Genomic DNA, 17633 nt, shown 5'->3' with positions numbered 1-17633 from the left:
TTTAAATTATTTCTTTATTTATATATATTTATTTATTCATCTCAGTTTGGTTGATATTCTTTTTAATCATTGTTGTTGCACTTTAGTATTTTTGTACTCAACAGAAATGAACATAAAAACAAAAACGGAGAAAAAAAAAAAGGACAAAATGAACCAATAGAAAACAAAATGAACCTAAGAAAACAGGAGTAGAGCAGAGCTGGCTTGCTGAGCACGGGAGGCTGGGATGGAAAGAATAGACAGGAGGGGAAGGGTGGAAGAGTTAAGAACGATAAAAGCGGGGACGAAGGGTCAGGTCTGATCAGGCAGAAGATGTGTGTGAAGCAGAGCTCTCTATCCTCCCTGTTACCTTTCATTCATATGCGGTGCTTTCCACTCACACGGGCTGTCCCTTTCCTGTGTGCCTCTGCTCTTTCCCTCTCCAACACGGATCTGAAACAACAGCTCTGGTCACATTAGACACAGTGGAGCCTCTAGTCTTAATTTTACAGTTTCTATCCTGTCGTGGGACAAGAGACACGCAATGTCTTCCATTTCAGCCGTTTCCCCTCCAATTCCCGCCAACTACTTCATTCTTTCTCTTCCAGATCTCACTTTTGGCTTGGTGTAAATAAATGAAAGAAAACATGAGAGATCTGAAAGCGTAATGAACGAAGAGCTGGAGGGAATACCGAGATAGAAACATGCTTCTTCTGCCCACTTACATATTGACTGCGTTTGGAAACCCCCCCCCAGAAAACAGTTCTTTAATCTCAATGAATCCATCCTACGCCACTGTTAACTCCTGTATGCAATCTCGTCTTAGAGATGAAGCTGCTCCCGCCTGCTCTGAAGGGGAGTGAATGTTGGTAAACAGGAAGTGACTGGGTGCAAATGGAGAGCACAGGCACTGCATCTACAGCTCTCTGATGTATACAGCAGATGGAAAAGTCAACCGTGCAACCAAGTATTGTGAAATCTGGCCAGTATGAATACATACAAATGGAGTTTTATTCTTCACACCACAGTCTCTTGCTGGCCCAACATAGACTCAGGGTTATGGTAGGATAGATAGAGGTCAAACAATAAAATTCAATTTAAAAAAAAAAGGGAGGTTCAATCTTCTGCTGTGGTCCCCAGTGTGCTGTAGCCTCCATCTGGCTGTGCTTCAGCTTCGGGCACAGGCCTTGGCAGATATGTTTAAGATGGGCACACCCCACCCCCCGCTCCGGCCACAATCTTGTATTTCTCTGCTGTGAAAGTCCAATCCAAGCTATTCCTTCCTATTGTCACCTCCTGAAATGTTTCCCTTTTATAGTTTGGAGGTGTGTCCAACTACAACAAGATCCATTAACTGTCCATCACCTCCTCCCATCTTCCTTTCCAGGCCTGGGAGTAGCAAAGCAAAGCCGAAAAAGAGTTAAAAGAAAAACCAAAAGAGGGGAGAGGGGAGTGATAGTAGTTGCAGTTTCCTCATTGGTTGCCATAGCAACAAGGTTCGCCTGGGGAGGCGGGGGCCATGTCCTTAAGGCGTCGTCCGATCAGAAGCCGACGTAGTAAATGACGGTGGGAGGATGACAGCAGAAAGAAGTGGGTTTGTCCGTCTCCACACTCTGGGTGTTTAGGATGATATGTCAGCTATATTACAAGTTTGTCCCTCGTTTTTTTGTCTCTCACTTTTTTTTGTGTGTCAAGTCTCTGTAGCACCCGGACCGACCCAGACAAAGACCAAAACCTGACCCTGTATAGCCTGCCACAACTACCCCATGGACAGAAAACAGAACACGTCAACAAGAATGACAGTCACAACAACATCGATTGAAATGATACTTTAAAACGCAACACAAAATAATTACTCTCCTCTTATTCAAGTGTCTCGATATAATAATATTAAAACAAAAAAAGAACAATCTTGTTTACGACACAGAAAGAGCACTCTTTCTCTTCTCTCTGTCCTCTTTTGGCTAGAAATTTCAAGATTCATTAAACAAAAACGGAACAAAAGCATTTTGAAGACATCCAAAAATACAAATGATAAACAATACCAATATAAAAACGCCTCCCCAACATCTAAAAACAAATGAAAAAAAAAAAACAGTAACAAATAAGAAAGGATTTGATACAGAAATTGCAATAGCGTTCTATACATGGCATTACTGTACAAGGAAATGAGCAAATGTCTGGTAAAACTACCCACAATGCAATACACTGTCACTGACGTGGGAAAGGAGGATGGAGCAAAGGGGAAACCCAAGTTGGGGGAAGTCAGGGGTGGAAAACAGGGTAACAGCAGGACAGAGCGGGGAACTGCAAAGAGGGGTGGAAACAGACGGAGAGAGAGGACAGCTTGAACCGAAAGTGCAGAATTACTTAAGGAATCAAAGAGCAATGTTGTCATCCTTGCAACACAGAACTGTTTTTCCTTTAATAATAATAATAATAATATTCATTATAATAAAACCTCTTTTACAGAAAACAGTAATAACAATAAGAGTAACAATATTGACCATAATGCCTATATGGACATTAGCGGTTAAAATGTTTTTTAAAATAAAATAAAACATAAAAATGAATGCCAGAACAAAGAAAGAAAAAAACAAAAACAATGAGAGAGCTGGTTTGTCCTGTGCGATGTCACTGAGCTCCATCTTTGGAGAGAGCGCTTTTGTTGCCCGGTTGGAGCCTGACCCAATACACCCACCGCTCGCCCAAAAAGGGGCCGCTACCGCCGTCGCTGATCGGTTTCAGCCCGCTCCGGAATGATCTGCTGCAGAACAGCAAGGGGGGGGGGGGGGATAGAGGAGCGAACCGAACCTTATCGACACCTTTCCCCTCCGCTCACCTCTTCTTCTCAGTCATGCGCGCACACACACACTCACACCTAATGTGAATACTTTGGGTTTGTGGCAGCAGTGTGTATGTTTCTTTATGTTATTGGGCTCTATGTTCCTGCAACTATGACTGTTATCAATGCGTTGGCCATTGAGGCACATAATGAAGTATGCCAACAGTTAATAGAAGAGGAAGGGTGAAAGGGGAGGATTATGTCGGGGCAGCAGGTGGGCGTGGGAGGGGGAGGGGGGTCGAGTCGAAAGAGGGAGGAGTGGAATCCCAACTACTCATAACCGGAGGTGAAAAGAGGAGACAACCTGCGTCGATGAATGCTGGATGCCTGTGCAGAAAATGCTGACACTTTGACCTTTGAATCCCGAGGCCGCACCTGTGACCCCCACCCCCTCTATTGTCTACACCCACCCACACTCCCCCTCTCTTGCGCAGACTGCCCTCCCAAGGACAGATGGAGACAGACAGATGGACGTAGATCGCCCCGGTTTGGGCAGAGAACGGTGGTTTGGCGTGATGCTGCTCAACTCAAGTCAACACAACTCAGGATGGCTGATATGGACCGCTGTACACAGGATACACACCCTTCCTAAAAGAAGACAGAGGGAAAGAAGAAGCTATTCATGTTTGGAATCATCTAAATTCATTGAGTCCTAAAATTTGACACTTGAAAATCGGATTTGACTGGACCGTCTAATTTTAAAGGGCCGCTCCACCTGTTTAACACTTTAATATGGGTTTATTTGTCAGAGGGAGTACTACTCTGCCTTTGAAACAGCTTTATAAAGTCTGTTTTCATAGCAAATCTGTGTTACAAACTGGGCCTGTGGAGTTCTAAAGACATGGGAAAAAAACAGGCAGCGAGCGCCCAACGAAAGACGCAGTTGAGTTGCATGATAGAAGACATAGGTTCAGAATCTTGACCCGTATCGGAGTCTAAAATTCATGATATATTGGCCTCTTCTGCCCTTTTTTAAGTCTTTAACTTTTGTGAAAATGATACTAAATCTGTAAAGTTGCAACGACCTACATTAAATTTTTTTGCCCCAGGGGACTTCCTGGAGGTATGTCCTGTAGTTGTTACTACAGGTGTGTCTCTATTAAATATTGACCTGATGGGGTGAATAGTGAAGTGAAGAATAATTGTGTGTGTTATATTAATATACTGTATTAATGAGACTAATTTCTTTTCATGTTGACCTTAAAAGAGTTCATTTTTTGTTTGATCTGTTTTAAAAAGCTGTATAGTTTCAACTGGGATTCAGTATTGTAAAACAAAACATGAAAAGTTCTAAGACAGGGAATACTTTTTATAAAAAAAAAAACTCGGCAAAGGAGTGAACATAAACAGATAAAATAGACAAATGCGAACAAAGCTAGATAATAAATATTAAGTAAACCAGAAAGGCAAGGTCAAAATCACCACGTGGCTATAATATAAACTATTATAATGGGTTTCAAAAAGCCATTTTAAGCTAAAGAGCTAAAAGGAACCTGTTGAATGCGCTTTGTCTGTTATCCTGCACATTTAGAATTAAAAAGGTGTTACAGCCTGAGGCCACATACTGGCCTTAAAGCTGTGGAACAATCTGGAATTTCCAATTGTATTTTTGCCATTTGAATTATTTCTGGACAAAAAGTGAAGACAATGTCTTCCTACCACACCTTCACTCTAGGTGTGTGTGTACCTGTGCTAGACCCCAGCCTGCTCCATGCTGTACTGCAGGTCAGGGGGCTTGTAGCTGAGGAGCATGTCACTGGTGCAAGAGGAGGGGTAGCAGGCTGCTGCATGGAGCTCCCCTTCGACATCACACACTGCAAGAGAAACTCATATTAACCGGATATGGACAATTGAAGTTTAAACGGTGCATTTTCAGGTAGATGAATGCATTTCTCCTACTGACCCGAGTCTTCCCGCTGGTGCAGCTGCTGGCTTCCTGTCAGCGACGTCTGGCTGAGAATGTCCGACATGCGAGCGGAGCTTAGTGCCTTCCCGGCCAACAGGCTCATCCCCGACATGGGCTCTGCCTGATCCTGGAAAGAAAGTGAACAACTGTTTTAGACAGAAAAAAAGACCTACTGATACTCAATGAGCAGCTTCTAGCAGCAAGGATGGGTCAGAACTTCTAGGTTCATTCAGTCATGCAACATTTCTGCCTTCAGCTGTCATCCGATCAAACCGGCTCACTCAAGCACTGCACTGGCAAGCAAGATGAGCCGATACATCATGCTCTCCAATACAAACCCAGCCAATATTAACATGCCGGACAAATGTGAGATTGTTCCTGCCATCCTTTGTTTGCACAGTATCCCAATTATAGCACATTGGAAATCCCAGTTTCATTAGTCAATGCTGCAGGCTTAAGTACAGCTAATAAAAAAGTGTGATGAGTCTGCTCTGAAAAAAAAAATTGCAGCAAAGTTTTTTACTCACATAGGCATCGTCACAGGTCTGGATGGTGTGGTGGCGCTGTAGCTGTCCACGGGACCTATAGGCGTCACCCTGGGGACCTCGCGAATAGCCCACACCATTATGATCAGGCACCTCCATGGCCTGCCCCTGGGGCCTGCACTCCTCATGCTCAGATTCTGACAGAGAAAATTAGGTATTATGTGGACACTGAATACACGGTCATAATATTTCCTCGACAAGTAAAAAATAAAACTGCTCTCATGCTAATCTTAATGTCTGAGCTCTCTCTCTCTCCAGCAACACAAAGACGAAGGTAAACAACAAGTCAGTCGGGACAGACTGGACAGTAAATGATGTAGTGGGTAAGAGCTACGTAAACATGTCTTACCTCTAGTTGCTGGAGCATTCCTTATGAAGCTACCATGCCTGTGTGTAGGGGAGCTGTAGGGCGGGGTCCCTCCTTGGGGAGGCCCCAGGAGCTCATGACCTTCTCCTGCCTTGGCCAGTAGGCCTTCGTGTGGGTGGTGGTAGGCAGCCGGCACCTCATCCTCCTCCATGCTCTCCGAGTGAGGTAAGCTAGGGCAAGGTGCCTGGGCCGGGTGCTGCTGTGGCTGGACCTCCGGGGGCCGAATCTGGAGGAGGTGGTGGTAGTGTTGGCCTCCAGTGGAGCCTTGTGGTGCCGGTGGCTCCAAGCTCTCACCCTGGCTCAGCTGGCGGAGGAGCAGCATCTCTCCATACTCTTGGGGTGCACCGCTGGGTGGTGTGGGAGTTGCTGAGCACGGCCGTGGGCTCTGCCTCTTCAGCAGGGCAGCCAGGTCTGGGGGTGGCAACCTGGGGTCGGCGTGGCCTGTTAAAGAGTGGCGTGGGGACAGAAGGCCCTGCAGGGTGGGAGTGACGTGCTGCTGTGGGGGGCGGTAGTCCAAAGGAGTTGGGGAGAGCAGGGCCTGCTGTAGTGTAGAGGGGGTACCGTAGCCGCTGGTCCCTACCGCCCCACTCTGGTAATCCTCCAGGCCAGGGACATTGAGGGAGGCTCCCTGCAGGTAGTGGCTGTAGGAGCCGACCACTCCGGAGGTGCCTCGGGAGGCAGCGTCCCCAGAGAAGAGGTGGGGATTGAACTGAGCCTGGTCATAGCCTGATGTGAAGCGACCAAGGCTGCGACTGGGTAGAAGGAGAAAATGCAGAGGATAATTAGCTAACTGTTGTCTAACATCGACACACCCCAAACCCTCTTCACAAAGTGCAAATAGAGATTTAGTGGCTTTCTATCTTTCAACAATCTACAGAAGTCATTAAATCACCACACAGACAGCCTAGCAAACACTTCAGCTTAAGTCCAGGTTCAAGTATTCACTGAGAGGTGTAAAACATTACAGGATACATTTTGATTAAGCTTCATATTCTCTCAGGGAAGGCAGGCCTGTTTACAGGGGACAGTTTATGGGATGTTGATCACAGGATGACTGATCTCCTACTTTACCGGTTGGGACCTCTACATATACTTCCAAAACACTTCCATCCAATTACTCACCCAGTTACACTGAGAATGTCACCTCAGCAAAGTCGAGGGGGGGATTAATATTCATTTTTAATACTAGTAACAAATAATCTCTCTCCAAAATGTCATGTCATAAAATCCTTGGTGTGAGCAACTGTATTACTGTCTGAACTCTCGAAATACACGTCAGAAATGCAAAACACAAAGAAAACAGTGAGAAACTATAATATAAAAAAATATAAATACAACACATAGCATGGAGGTGTCTGTTCAGAGTGGATAGGTCATTAAAATAAATAAAGCTAAACTTGCAATGTATTGTTAACACTGATAACATTAACTAAAATAAATAAATAAAATTTGTAAAAAAAAAAAAAAAAAAAAGAAAGTAATAAAACTAAAATAAATCTAAAAAAACGAAGAAGAAGACTCAGAAAGTGTCCATTATTATTGCTTGGAGAGTTTGTTCGCTAACAGGGGACGCGTGACAGGATGGGTGGGGTCACCTGTGCGTCTCTGCGTTGTCTGCGCTCAGCTGCTTCCCGAGGACTCTGTGCCCTGGCGTGGACAAAAAGCCGCCCTGTCTCTGTGCTACACCTCCCAGCTCCACTTCCTGAACCTGAATGGTCACCTGTAACAGACAAATGTTTAATATCCATTATTGATCACCTTTAAACCGTCAGAGAGAATGTTCTTCAAAACAATAAATATAAACATCAGCTTAGAGAAAATTTGATGGGCTCTCTGCAGTCACCTGCTGTTGCTGAGGTACACCCTGTGCCAATGGGACGGTGGGGCGAGCAGATGCTGCTTGTTGATTGGTTGGTATAGACACTCGAGGCATGCCTGTGGGGGGCGGGCTGCCATTCTGGCCCTGATACAGCGCTGGAGTTCCGTGCTGGTACTGCACTGGTGACGGACCTCCTGGGAGAGGAGAAGAGTCATGAGAGCAACATCTTTGACCAAACTTACTTAAAGTTTTCTTTGAACCACCAAAATCCCCCGGCAATGACTGCATACCCAAACAGCAATCTAACTTGAGCATGGATTGATTAATGAAACATTGCTCATTTTCCTTTGTGGCGTTCCCCTAGTTCCGCTGGTCTTTGTTCCATCTATTATTTAAGCTTGGATGGGTGCCAACTCAATTTCTATGAGTACTCTTCAACAAATTGTTAGGCTTGGTCCTGATTGACACCCTAACTAATGGTACCGTTACAATGAATGAATAAAAATCAGTTGTTATCTCAACATAGTAATCACAAGTCATTGGGTTCTCCATGACCGACATGTTTACACACCTGCTGCCCCTGGTCACACTAGAAAAAAAATTTCTGTGAGTCAGCATAAACCAGGCCATCTAGTGCATTATTCATAACATAGTGTCAAGAATGAACGCATGTCAGACGCCAGTGTTTGTGTACAGATGACAAAGGGCAGTGATTGATTAGGTACATGAATTACACCCCCAGCAAGAATAAAGCCTAGTATCCATTTAAAAAAAAACAACAACCTAATAATAATGCAATAAGTCAACTGTCATGCAACCATTAACAACAAATGTAATGTAATAATGGAACAGTAAAAAACTGAGCTTTGAAATAACCTGTCACCTATTTATTTATAAAAATCTGCCAGGAGATTACGATCCACATCTACACCAGTAACAAGAAAACACTCTAGCAATAGTATTACTAACCATGTCCTTGCATTAAGCCTGCAGAGCCAGGCGGAGGGCTCTGGTCGGGCTGTCTGAAGAGGTGGTTGCTGGGATGTGTTGGCGGAGGGCTGGAGGGCTGGATACGCAACCTGAGGGAGAACAGGACAGAGGAGGAGAGGAGAGGAGAAGAGAGAGATACGACAATGATGTAACACTTCAGTCGATAGCACTGCACCACAGTATCAAGTTCATTGTTCACTGTTCAATAGCTGATGAGTAATATGTGTGTGTGTTCACCTCTGGAGCTGGTGGGTTAGGTGACTGGGCTGGCTCTCTCCATGGCCTAAAGACAGACCCTGCAGGTAAAGAGAAATTAAGTCTGACTCAAAGCTCGGATAGAACACGATTTGCTAAAGTGATTATGCCTATGTGAGGCCGACTGCGTGAAATGTGCTTATGTAAAGGAAACAGGTTGAGGGGACAAATGAGGACACAGTGCAGGATATCCAAGCCTCAGGTGAACCAAATCAATAGCTCTTTCTACGAAGCACACATCTGTGCTTTATAGATACCCATGTAGTTCAATATAGTGCATGCATAATGTAAGAGCTGCGATAAGGTCAAGTTACCCAGCTCATCTCACATCTCATATGGAAGGTTATAAACTGTTGCAAATGTCTTGTAATGACATATTTATGGCAGTTAAATTAGTCGGCTTCAAACACCTGAATTTGCTGGTGGAGGATTTGTTGCTCTTGCTGGTAAAGGATATGCTGTTGCTGGGTGTGTTCCAGGAATCGCTCATCCTGCTGGGCGGCGTACATTTTCTGGAGCTGCTCACACTCCTTTTGGAAAAACAAGACACGGTCCCCAAATATTAAATGTACATGCTTACAGGAGAAATCACTTCAACTGAGGGCAATGCATTTAAAATGAAGTGACCCAACAATAACTGCAATTTGTTTTTTCCAAGCTCACGAGGAAAAGCTGATCTAGAGTGAAACATTAAACAGTAATTTATTAATTCATCAACAGAAAGTGCCAATATGTAACCTTTGTACACTAGCTTACACTATTTGTAAGAAATCACCATCTCAGTATCAACTGCAACAACGGCAAACCATAGCACTAACCATCGTATCTAAACTAGTTTCTAAGCAAATTCTGCTTTGTGGTCAATTAGTTCATGGTGTTTAGTGTTCAGAGGCAACACTTTCATCTACTTTACATGTCCCAGCGGAAGTTTATTTATTATTTCTGGACAATCCACATTATGAACATATAATGTACAATAGTACACGTAAATGTGCCAGTCCATTAGGCAGGTTGATGAAATTAGGCAGAGAGAAATAAAAAAAGTGAAAAAGAAAAACAGAACAAGTCATTCGAAAATGTTAAAACAAAGACACAATTCATTAATACGCACTACTGGGCGAGTATGGTAGCATACAGTTAGAGGTGGTTGAAAGTTTGGTTAGCTTTAAGCCACACCTTTACTTGGCTATTAAAAAGGTGGTCAGAGTGGGACATTCCCTAATAGCTGGGGTCAGTGTTTTCCATAATGCACTACCTTTAATCGACATTATGCATTATGGCTAAAGGAGGTTTTACTGAAGGGAACCTCACAGTCCATATTTACAACAGCTCCGGTAATCCGAGTCTGTCTGTATTTAATAAACGCTTGAAGTGGCGGTGGAGCCAGGCCACGTAGTACTTTATAAATTAAGCATATAGAGGAAAACTCACGAAATGATTAACACTCAGTAAGTTATTTGTCTAAGATGTTTCAATGATGGTAAGAGAAAGTTTTTTTATCTAGAGTTTTGAGTGCCTTTTTGTACAGAAGCTCAATTGGTTTCAGGGTAGTGGATCCCAACACAGACCAGCTGGTGATGCAGTAGCTCAGATGGGAGAGTATCATTGAGTGCAGACACATCATAGCAGCTGCATCTGATAGAGATCCTCTAATTTGCTTAAAGTCATAAAGATTAAATGTAATATTTTTGGATATCATATTAACATGGTTTTTGAAAGAGAGTCTGGAGTCTATTATCACGCCCAAGTACCGTATTTAAATTCATTAACAACTTCCAACTCTTCTGTGCCAAAGAACACCCCAGATTGAGAAACTGTAATGGTAGAAGGTTGCCTCGACAAATATAAGCAGACAGGTTTTTTTGAAATTCAGATAAGAAACCATCTATTGAGCCATGTTTGTATGTGTGTAAGAGCTAAAACCATGCGTCATCATCTTGCTGACAAGTCAATGGTGTGAACCACACAGATGCCCTCGCACAGTTAAGCTAATGTGTTTAATCATACTAATCACATTTAGTTAATAAAGCTTATTGCGAAAAGGTCATTTCTTTCCAATCCGATACCCTGCTACACGGGATTGTCTCTAAGCACTTTGTGACGTCCAAACTCATGAAAACAACAGGCTTGTGTGAGGAGATGCAATAAGCATGGTGCCCTTTGAAGTTGTATAATTGTCTATGTACTTGTTTACTCCCAAGTCTAAAATCTGCACTCTAAGTAGTAGACATTTCAACAAACAATTTATCTGGTCAAGGATCCTTCCCAGGTATAGGTCATGTGTGTGTTAACCTCTCCTCTACCCAGCTTAACCTCTTCTCCTAAGTCTTTTAGACTTGAGAGCAATGATAATCCTAGCAGGTCAGTGCATGCTTAAGATGAGGCACCCACTGTGAACATGATGATTATCTTCCCTACCTACGCCACCGACTGGGTGAGGTAATCCCACTGCAGTGTCAATGCGAATGATGTGGTGTCTCGAGAAGTACCTTGTGATTCTCAGGGCAAAGACTCAGTTTGAACTCACCTTAGGAAACACTGAATGCTGTGTGTCAAGATCACAGTAAGCCTTAGTTGTGTAAGATTGGTTTATCTAGTTTGAACTTTGGACATCGCTTGTTTACTAACAACTGAAACGCAGGATAGAGATTAGTGAAGGGGCATCTGCAGGGAATGTTCGCATAGAACTCTTTCTGCATCTTAAGACCTGACTTTCATCCATGTCGGCACTATCTGAACACTTTCACCATTTCTCGTCAGGATTATCGGACAGACACAGACAACAAATCCTTTTGTGTGGTAGCATTTCAAACAGTATGGGAAAAACACCCATTTATTTGTATAATGCATTTAAAATGCTCATTACATGTAGATTTGTGAATATACTTAATAGGCACAATCTCTTAAAATATCTGACAGTTCTCCCTGTATGTTGACAGCTCAAGTAAAGATGTTTTAATGTTGTTACTGTATTGGCAACTGAAAAACAGCAGAACATTTTCCTTTTGTCATTTTCCTTCCCTGTTGGTCAACGTTACTGTCAATACTCCCCAAAGCTAAGTCCCTGCTCTGACAATTCTGCTGTGTAGGTCTGGTCTTACTACACAATTAATCATACAGTACATACTCTTCTGTGAGCTTTGCCCGAATATCTTAATCGTCTGTTCCAAGATCTGACAATCACACCGTGTGGAATTTTGCTACTTTAAGTCCAACCTGGTGTCTCTTGTAAACATGGCGCGCCAGACAGTTTGTCACACAAAACCATATGAGAAGCTGTCATTGGAAACTGTAAAAGGGCAGACACTTGCAAAAAAATACAGGCAGCTCTTCTTTCAATGAATGTAATACTCTCCAGTTGTGATATAACCGATGCTATTGCAGAATCTCCGCTAACCACTTTAAGAGCAGCCAACAGTCGCCCGGCACACACACCTAAACGACACCCGTAGCTGCTAGTAGCTCCTCGCAGGATGCCGACTGGCACAAAAGCGTTACTTGAAGACCTGACAAGATGGCTTTTCGTGTGCTCTTGATGTGGTAAGAATCCATCTGATGTGGAAGGTAAGTCTCTTGTAGCACTGCTTGAAAATGAGCAAGCTTTCCTCCTGTTAAAATCCTGTTTCATCTCTCACTTTTTTAACCCCTGCTCTAATCTTAGCATGCCATCATCATGACACTCAACGGATAAGATCTGATACTTGATGGAAGGACATCAGATGCCCCTGAAGGCCTGATCAGAACTCTGAATGAATAATGACGCTGACCTTACTCAGATCAACACCAGATCTTTTTGTTCAACCAGAAATTAGATGACTAAAAACAAAAAAGACATTTGAAAACCATGATCATTAGCTTCTTACTTTTTCCTGTTTTGTACTTAAACCAAACTGAGTACAAAGTAGGGAGCATGAGGGGGCAGAATAAAACAGTCACAGTGATCCACACCTAGTTAGTGACTGCTCTTAGACGATGCATCACTGAATTTATGTCAGCTCATAAAGCAAATCTGCAGTGCCAGGGAACTTTGGTTTGTATTTCCAAGAGTCCAAATTGCATCAGACTAGCTGCAATGTATTACAATTCCTGCACTTTTTGCTTGAAGAGTTGCATCACTGTTTGCAAGCACAGAGCAGTCCTCTATGAGCAGTTGAAAGGGCAGGGGGGTTAGGGCAAAGCTGAGTACGGACCAGCGGGGGATTTCTAAAATCTCAGCTGGTGAAGTCATGTTGAGTCATTAGTATTGATCAATAAGCCCATCAACCCGCCACATACACTAAATGTTGCAGCTTTTTCTCCTACAGACAATAACAAAAAATAACAATCTATCTTTTCATAAAGCTAAGCTAGAAGGAAAGAAGCAGATGATATCCCTCGATATTAAGCAGGGTGATGTACCTGTTTTAGTTGCTTAATGAGGCTGCTGTTCTCTAGATGAGCCTTGAAGGCCTGGATGGTGGCTGCGCCATCAGAAAACCGTCTGACAGGTGAGAAGCGCTCCATGGGGAGATGAAGGGTGTTACAGTCCTTATAGCTGGATCTGAAGAGGGGGACCAAAGGGAGTAGACACAAACATGTGTGTACACAAATACACACACAAACACACCGCATGACAGATAACAAATACATTGACACATACACACACACACACACACACATTCAATCATACAGACACAGAAACAGACACATGAGAAGCCTGAGCTTTTCAAACCAGCACACAATATTACAAGTTACAAGTATCTGACAGACTGTGACATATTGAGTGTAGAAAACATTAGGAACCCAACATTTTTAAAACTAATATAAAAACAAATCCAGTAGCTGTCCTTTAAATTACTTATTGCCTCCTGTCAATCATGACAAGGGAGAACACAGGTCAGGGAATTTTAATGTCCCCCTCCACTCAAAAACGTGTCTTTCTTCTGTTTCTGTCCTCTAAAATGTCCGACATTGACTAAGGTGACTTGTATCTGAGCAAATATATAGTTATATGTGAAACACTATTTGAAGGGGGACCAACTTTGACACAGCACCGGCAATGAAATCTTGAACATCCAGCTCAGAGCAGACGGTCAGTACAGAGAGACACCACACTTTCATCATATCCGTCAGCCACTGACAGTTACAGGCTAACAAACAACAGAAACTAATATAAGATGCTAACTACACTTACCATTCTTATATGTCTGCTAGTCGCCGCTTTTAGTGCACAACATATTCCCCATCTGAGTCTGGGTCTGACTGACGCTGGGTTCAGGACACTGAAACTATAACTTTAGTTGGCGATCTCTATCGTTAGCTCCATGGGCAGGCAGCGCAGGCTCTGTATTTGTCCATCCACCTGCAGGGCGAAGCCATACTGGCGCTCTGCCACGGTGCTCCGCTGCTCCTTAAACATGTAGCCCTATGGCTGAGTCTCTCCGATGTGTTAAAAAACTTGAAGAGTCGTTCAGTTTAAACCCCGGGCGTCTTCGTAAACCTCCGGTAGAAGCTACAAGTAGTTACCGAAGATCTCAAGCTAACAGGGCGCGAGCAGCAGGGTGCAGGGCCAGATCCAGAATTCTTCAGTGAGGGAGAAAACAGTGGAGTGCTTTCCAGCTCCATGTTTTTTTTTTTTTTTTTTTTTTACTTTCTTTGTAGGAAATCCATATTAAAGAAAGTATTAGTCACTACTATGAAACACTTACACGTGTCTACAGTGGGATTTTAACTGTGAGGAGAAACTGTGCAACATTGGCTACTACTCAAGTGTTTTGAAGCTGGTCCTAATTATTTGGAGAGTTGCACAGTGACGACACTTTATAACACTTCTAAATCCTTGACACAGTTTCTGAGGTCACTGCACCTAATTAACAGCTGAAGTCAATGTGAGAAAAAATCTTCCAGGATAATAAATGCCACAGTTGCTCATCAGTTAAAAGTTAAGTTAAAAGAAGTTCATCTAAGGAAAACGCTGCCAATATACAGTGGGACATCAATGGAATGCTTCTTGGGGATGATTTTTTTCTTTAAACACCTGTCACCAATGGCAAGTTGAGGAGATATGTTTATTTTCACTGCATTGTGAAAAGCACAAACTGCTATGATTTTGCCTGGTGATCACAGCATCACTGCTTGCCAAAAAGTATTCCATGAAAAAAAAGATACGGCTTCTAGCTTTACACATCAATTCCAGCTCAACAAGCACAAATTACCCCAAGCCCCATTTTAGACTACGGGTTCTGCCTTCATCTGCATCCAAATAAAAACATACTAATCCGTTTGGATTTAAAAACAGTTTAAAAACAAAACCCCACAAGCTGTTTAGCACAATTTCAGAACTAATTTCTGTCCATACTAACACACCTTTACTATTTTGTACATTGGGCAAGTGCTGGTAACATCTCTGGACAAAGGAATTGTCACAAATCGCTTGAATACTATCCTGCGCATGTAGGCAGTAGTCACATTAAAAAAATGCAGGATTTTAACGCTTAACAGCTGCAAGCGTCAACGACAAAGTCAGAAACAGCTGATGTTGACTTAACTTTCTTATGGAAAAGGGTCACTTAATAGGGACGTGACGAATCCGGGAAGGACACCTCAGGACTCATGAGACCCAATCAGGAAGCAAATATGGGTCTCTGTGCAATCGTTTCCAAAGGTCTCCATTTCTACCAATCCAGTCTAAACTCCAACCCAGGATTTTTCAAACTAAAACAGCATCAGCAGCATTTCCAAATTTCTCTGGTTTAAGGGGCTGAGAAACGCAAAGGAAGTGTGGACGCCAGGCAGAAACGTAGCAAAAGTTACATAAACACTACTTACATCTACACTACTACGAAAACATAGTAGTGTAGATGTAGCTCTAGCATTTCTATATTTTCTTAACTGAGTTAAAGGAGGACACTGAAGGGGGACAACATCTGGGATTGGTCAGTACCAAAGCACAAAAAAACGGCCGCTACTGGAGAGAAAATCCACGAGGTAACGATTTAGCTTTGCAGGGTTGCAATCTGCTAAATCTGAACTGGTCACATACCTGCTCTTTCCAGGTTTATGGGGAAGAAAAGGTTATTTTGTATCTTGGGTTTCTGGTGATGTGAAGATGTGTCTGTCATGTGCCACACCCTCCACCTCAAACACCACTTTTGACAAAAAAAAAAATAGTCTTCCTCTTTGGAAGAAGCACAACCTTCACTTGGTGAGAGTACATCCTCACCATTGTGTGTGTGAGATCAACTGTGATTGCAAGGGAGTGCGCAAGGGAGTGCGCATTTCATGTGAATCTGTGTGTTTGTGTGTGTTTGTGCATATACAGCTCGGAGTGGGCGTGTCCCCTCACCGGGTGTGTATGTCGAGGGCCCAGCCCCCCCTCTGGCGGGGGCCCTGGGGCCGCTGTGACTCTGCCGAGGAATCGCCATGCGACGTGCTCGTGAGCGCGTGCGTCGTGTGCCGCTTGGAGCGGTTCGCCAGGTACCTGGGCCGCAGGGAGGGGGGAGGACGGGGGTGAGGGTGGGAGACAGGAAGCAGCGCTGGTCAGCTCTCTGTCCTCATTGGCTAATGGAGACGGGGGGAAGGCCCACCCATTCCAACTTCTGCCAATGGGTGCCATCATTCATATCATCTTAGCCAATCAGAAAAACATAAAATAAATTACACCATAGATGGATGTTATAGCTTATGGGTATCCCACAACCCCCCAGCTTCCAATTTAAGGATTGGACCGAATGCCATCTTTTTTCATCATTGGTTTTGCAAGCTTCAGAGTTAGCAAAGCTGTGTGAGAAAGAGTGAGAAAGTCCAGAGAATAATTTGGCACTTGCTGAAATGAAAGCGATAAAGAAGCTTGTGGCCAAAGAGTTTGAAAGATAGGAGGGCTGGATTTGGTGACAGATTTAGTTTGGAACTGTGGCAGAAGGCACTTGCGCGATGGATAAAGGTGGAGAGATGGGGTAAGCACCACGGCAGAGTGGCCACCACCCGTGGGAAAAAGCAGAGCAGCCTAGAGGCACTCACTCCCAGCAACCCAGGACACCAGCGAAGTCTACAGAAGGTGCTGTCTGAAGAGGACCAGCTGGAAAACCCTAACCTGGACTTGTGAATCCAACATCACAACTTCATATACCAAACCTGTGCCTGTCCTTACCCTGGCCTGAGTTCAGATCCTTCTGTCAAAGGCTCATATTTTTTTAGGATTTCTGTGACTAATAAATATAATAAACATATCTATAAACTTCTACTGTATGGTTCTAATATTTGCTGGGTACGCCCATTGTTTCTGCTTCTTTTGTATTCAGAAACTCATTCTAGTTACTCTAAAATTTACTGACTAAGCATTTACTCCAATAAACTGCATAATGTCCAGCATGACTCTAGCCTGATGATTTTAAATGGTGCGGGATAAAGCCGCAAGACAATAAATGTGAATCTAACTAATATCTCTCTGCTGCTGATAGTTTATAAAATTGATGCTTTGAGAAAATCACTGAATTTACTCTTAAGCTAGCTGAATTTCAACATTCATATAGAACCCACTAACCTGTTGTCACAGGTTATGGGCACTCCAGACTATCCAGTTTAGACAGCATCTCTGTACAGTACACCCCTTCACCAAAAACCGCCATCGTGGGTTACCTCTGTACTGCCTCTTGGTCTGGCTCTCCGTCTGAACCCTCTTCATCCACCGGAGCTACTGCAGGGATAGGGTGCTAAGAGAGGCAAAGAGTTTACCAGTCAACACTCCTGCAGTTCATATCAGGGGAGAATATAGAAATTGCACATGTAGAAATGCTCACCGGGCTGGCGACAAGGGGTGATGGCCCCCTGGGCCTCTTGAGGAGCTGAGCGTGCAGTTGAATGTTGGCCCCGCCGTCGGAAGCCCTTCGACCGAGAGGGCCCATGCCATTGAGCAACTGCAGAGTAGGTGGCTGCAGCAACGACTGCTC

At 43.6% G+C, this 17633-nt stretch overlaps 1 protein-coding gene across 3 annotated transcripts in view; it reads right to left on the bottom strand.

The window, feature by feature from the left end:
- Positions 1–968: 968 nt before the first annotated feature.
- Positions 969–17633, bottom strand: part of sik3 (SIK family kinase 3) — a gene marked incomplete at its 5' end in the record, with an annotated part of 34963 nt that continues 18298 nt past the window's right edge. For 2 of the 3 annotated variants that reach the window (XM_083913842.1, XM_083913843.1), the window contains 14 exons: positions 969–3412; positions 4512–4638; positions 4728–4857; positions 5258–5412; positions 5625–6394; positions 7238–7362; positions 7486–7655; positions 8431–8540; positions 8689–8747; positions 9117–9236; positions 13105–13246; positions 16031–16165; positions 17323–17396; positions 17484–17633. In XM_083913842.1, the coding sequence (XP_083769968.1) occupies positions 4517–4638; positions 4728–4857; positions 5258–5412; positions 5625–6394; positions 7238–7362; positions 7486–7655; positions 8431–8540; positions 8689–8747; positions 9117–9236; positions 13105–13246; positions 16031–16165; positions 17323–17396; positions 17484–17633 (2262 nt within the window). In that variant the 3' untranslated portion in view covers positions 969–3412; positions 4512–4516. The remainder of the gene's footprint in view (positions 3413–4511; positions 4639–4727; positions 4858–5257; positions 5413–5624; positions 6395–7237; positions 7363–7485; positions 7656–8430; positions 8541–8688; positions 8748–9116; positions 9237–13104; positions 13247–16030; positions 16166–17322; positions 17397–17483) is intronic. The other variant, XM_083913844.1, reaches the window with a different exon arrangement.

This window comes from Echiichthys vipera (assembly GCF_963691815.1).
Source record: "Echiichthys vipera genome assembly, chromosome: 5".
Classification (NCBI taxonomy): Eukaryota; Metazoa; Chordata; class Actinopteri; order Perciformes; family Trachinidae; genus Echiichthys; species Echiichthys vipera.
The sequence above is the reverse complement of the archived record's forward strand: the minus strand, read 5'-3'. Positions and strand labels throughout refer to the sequence as shown.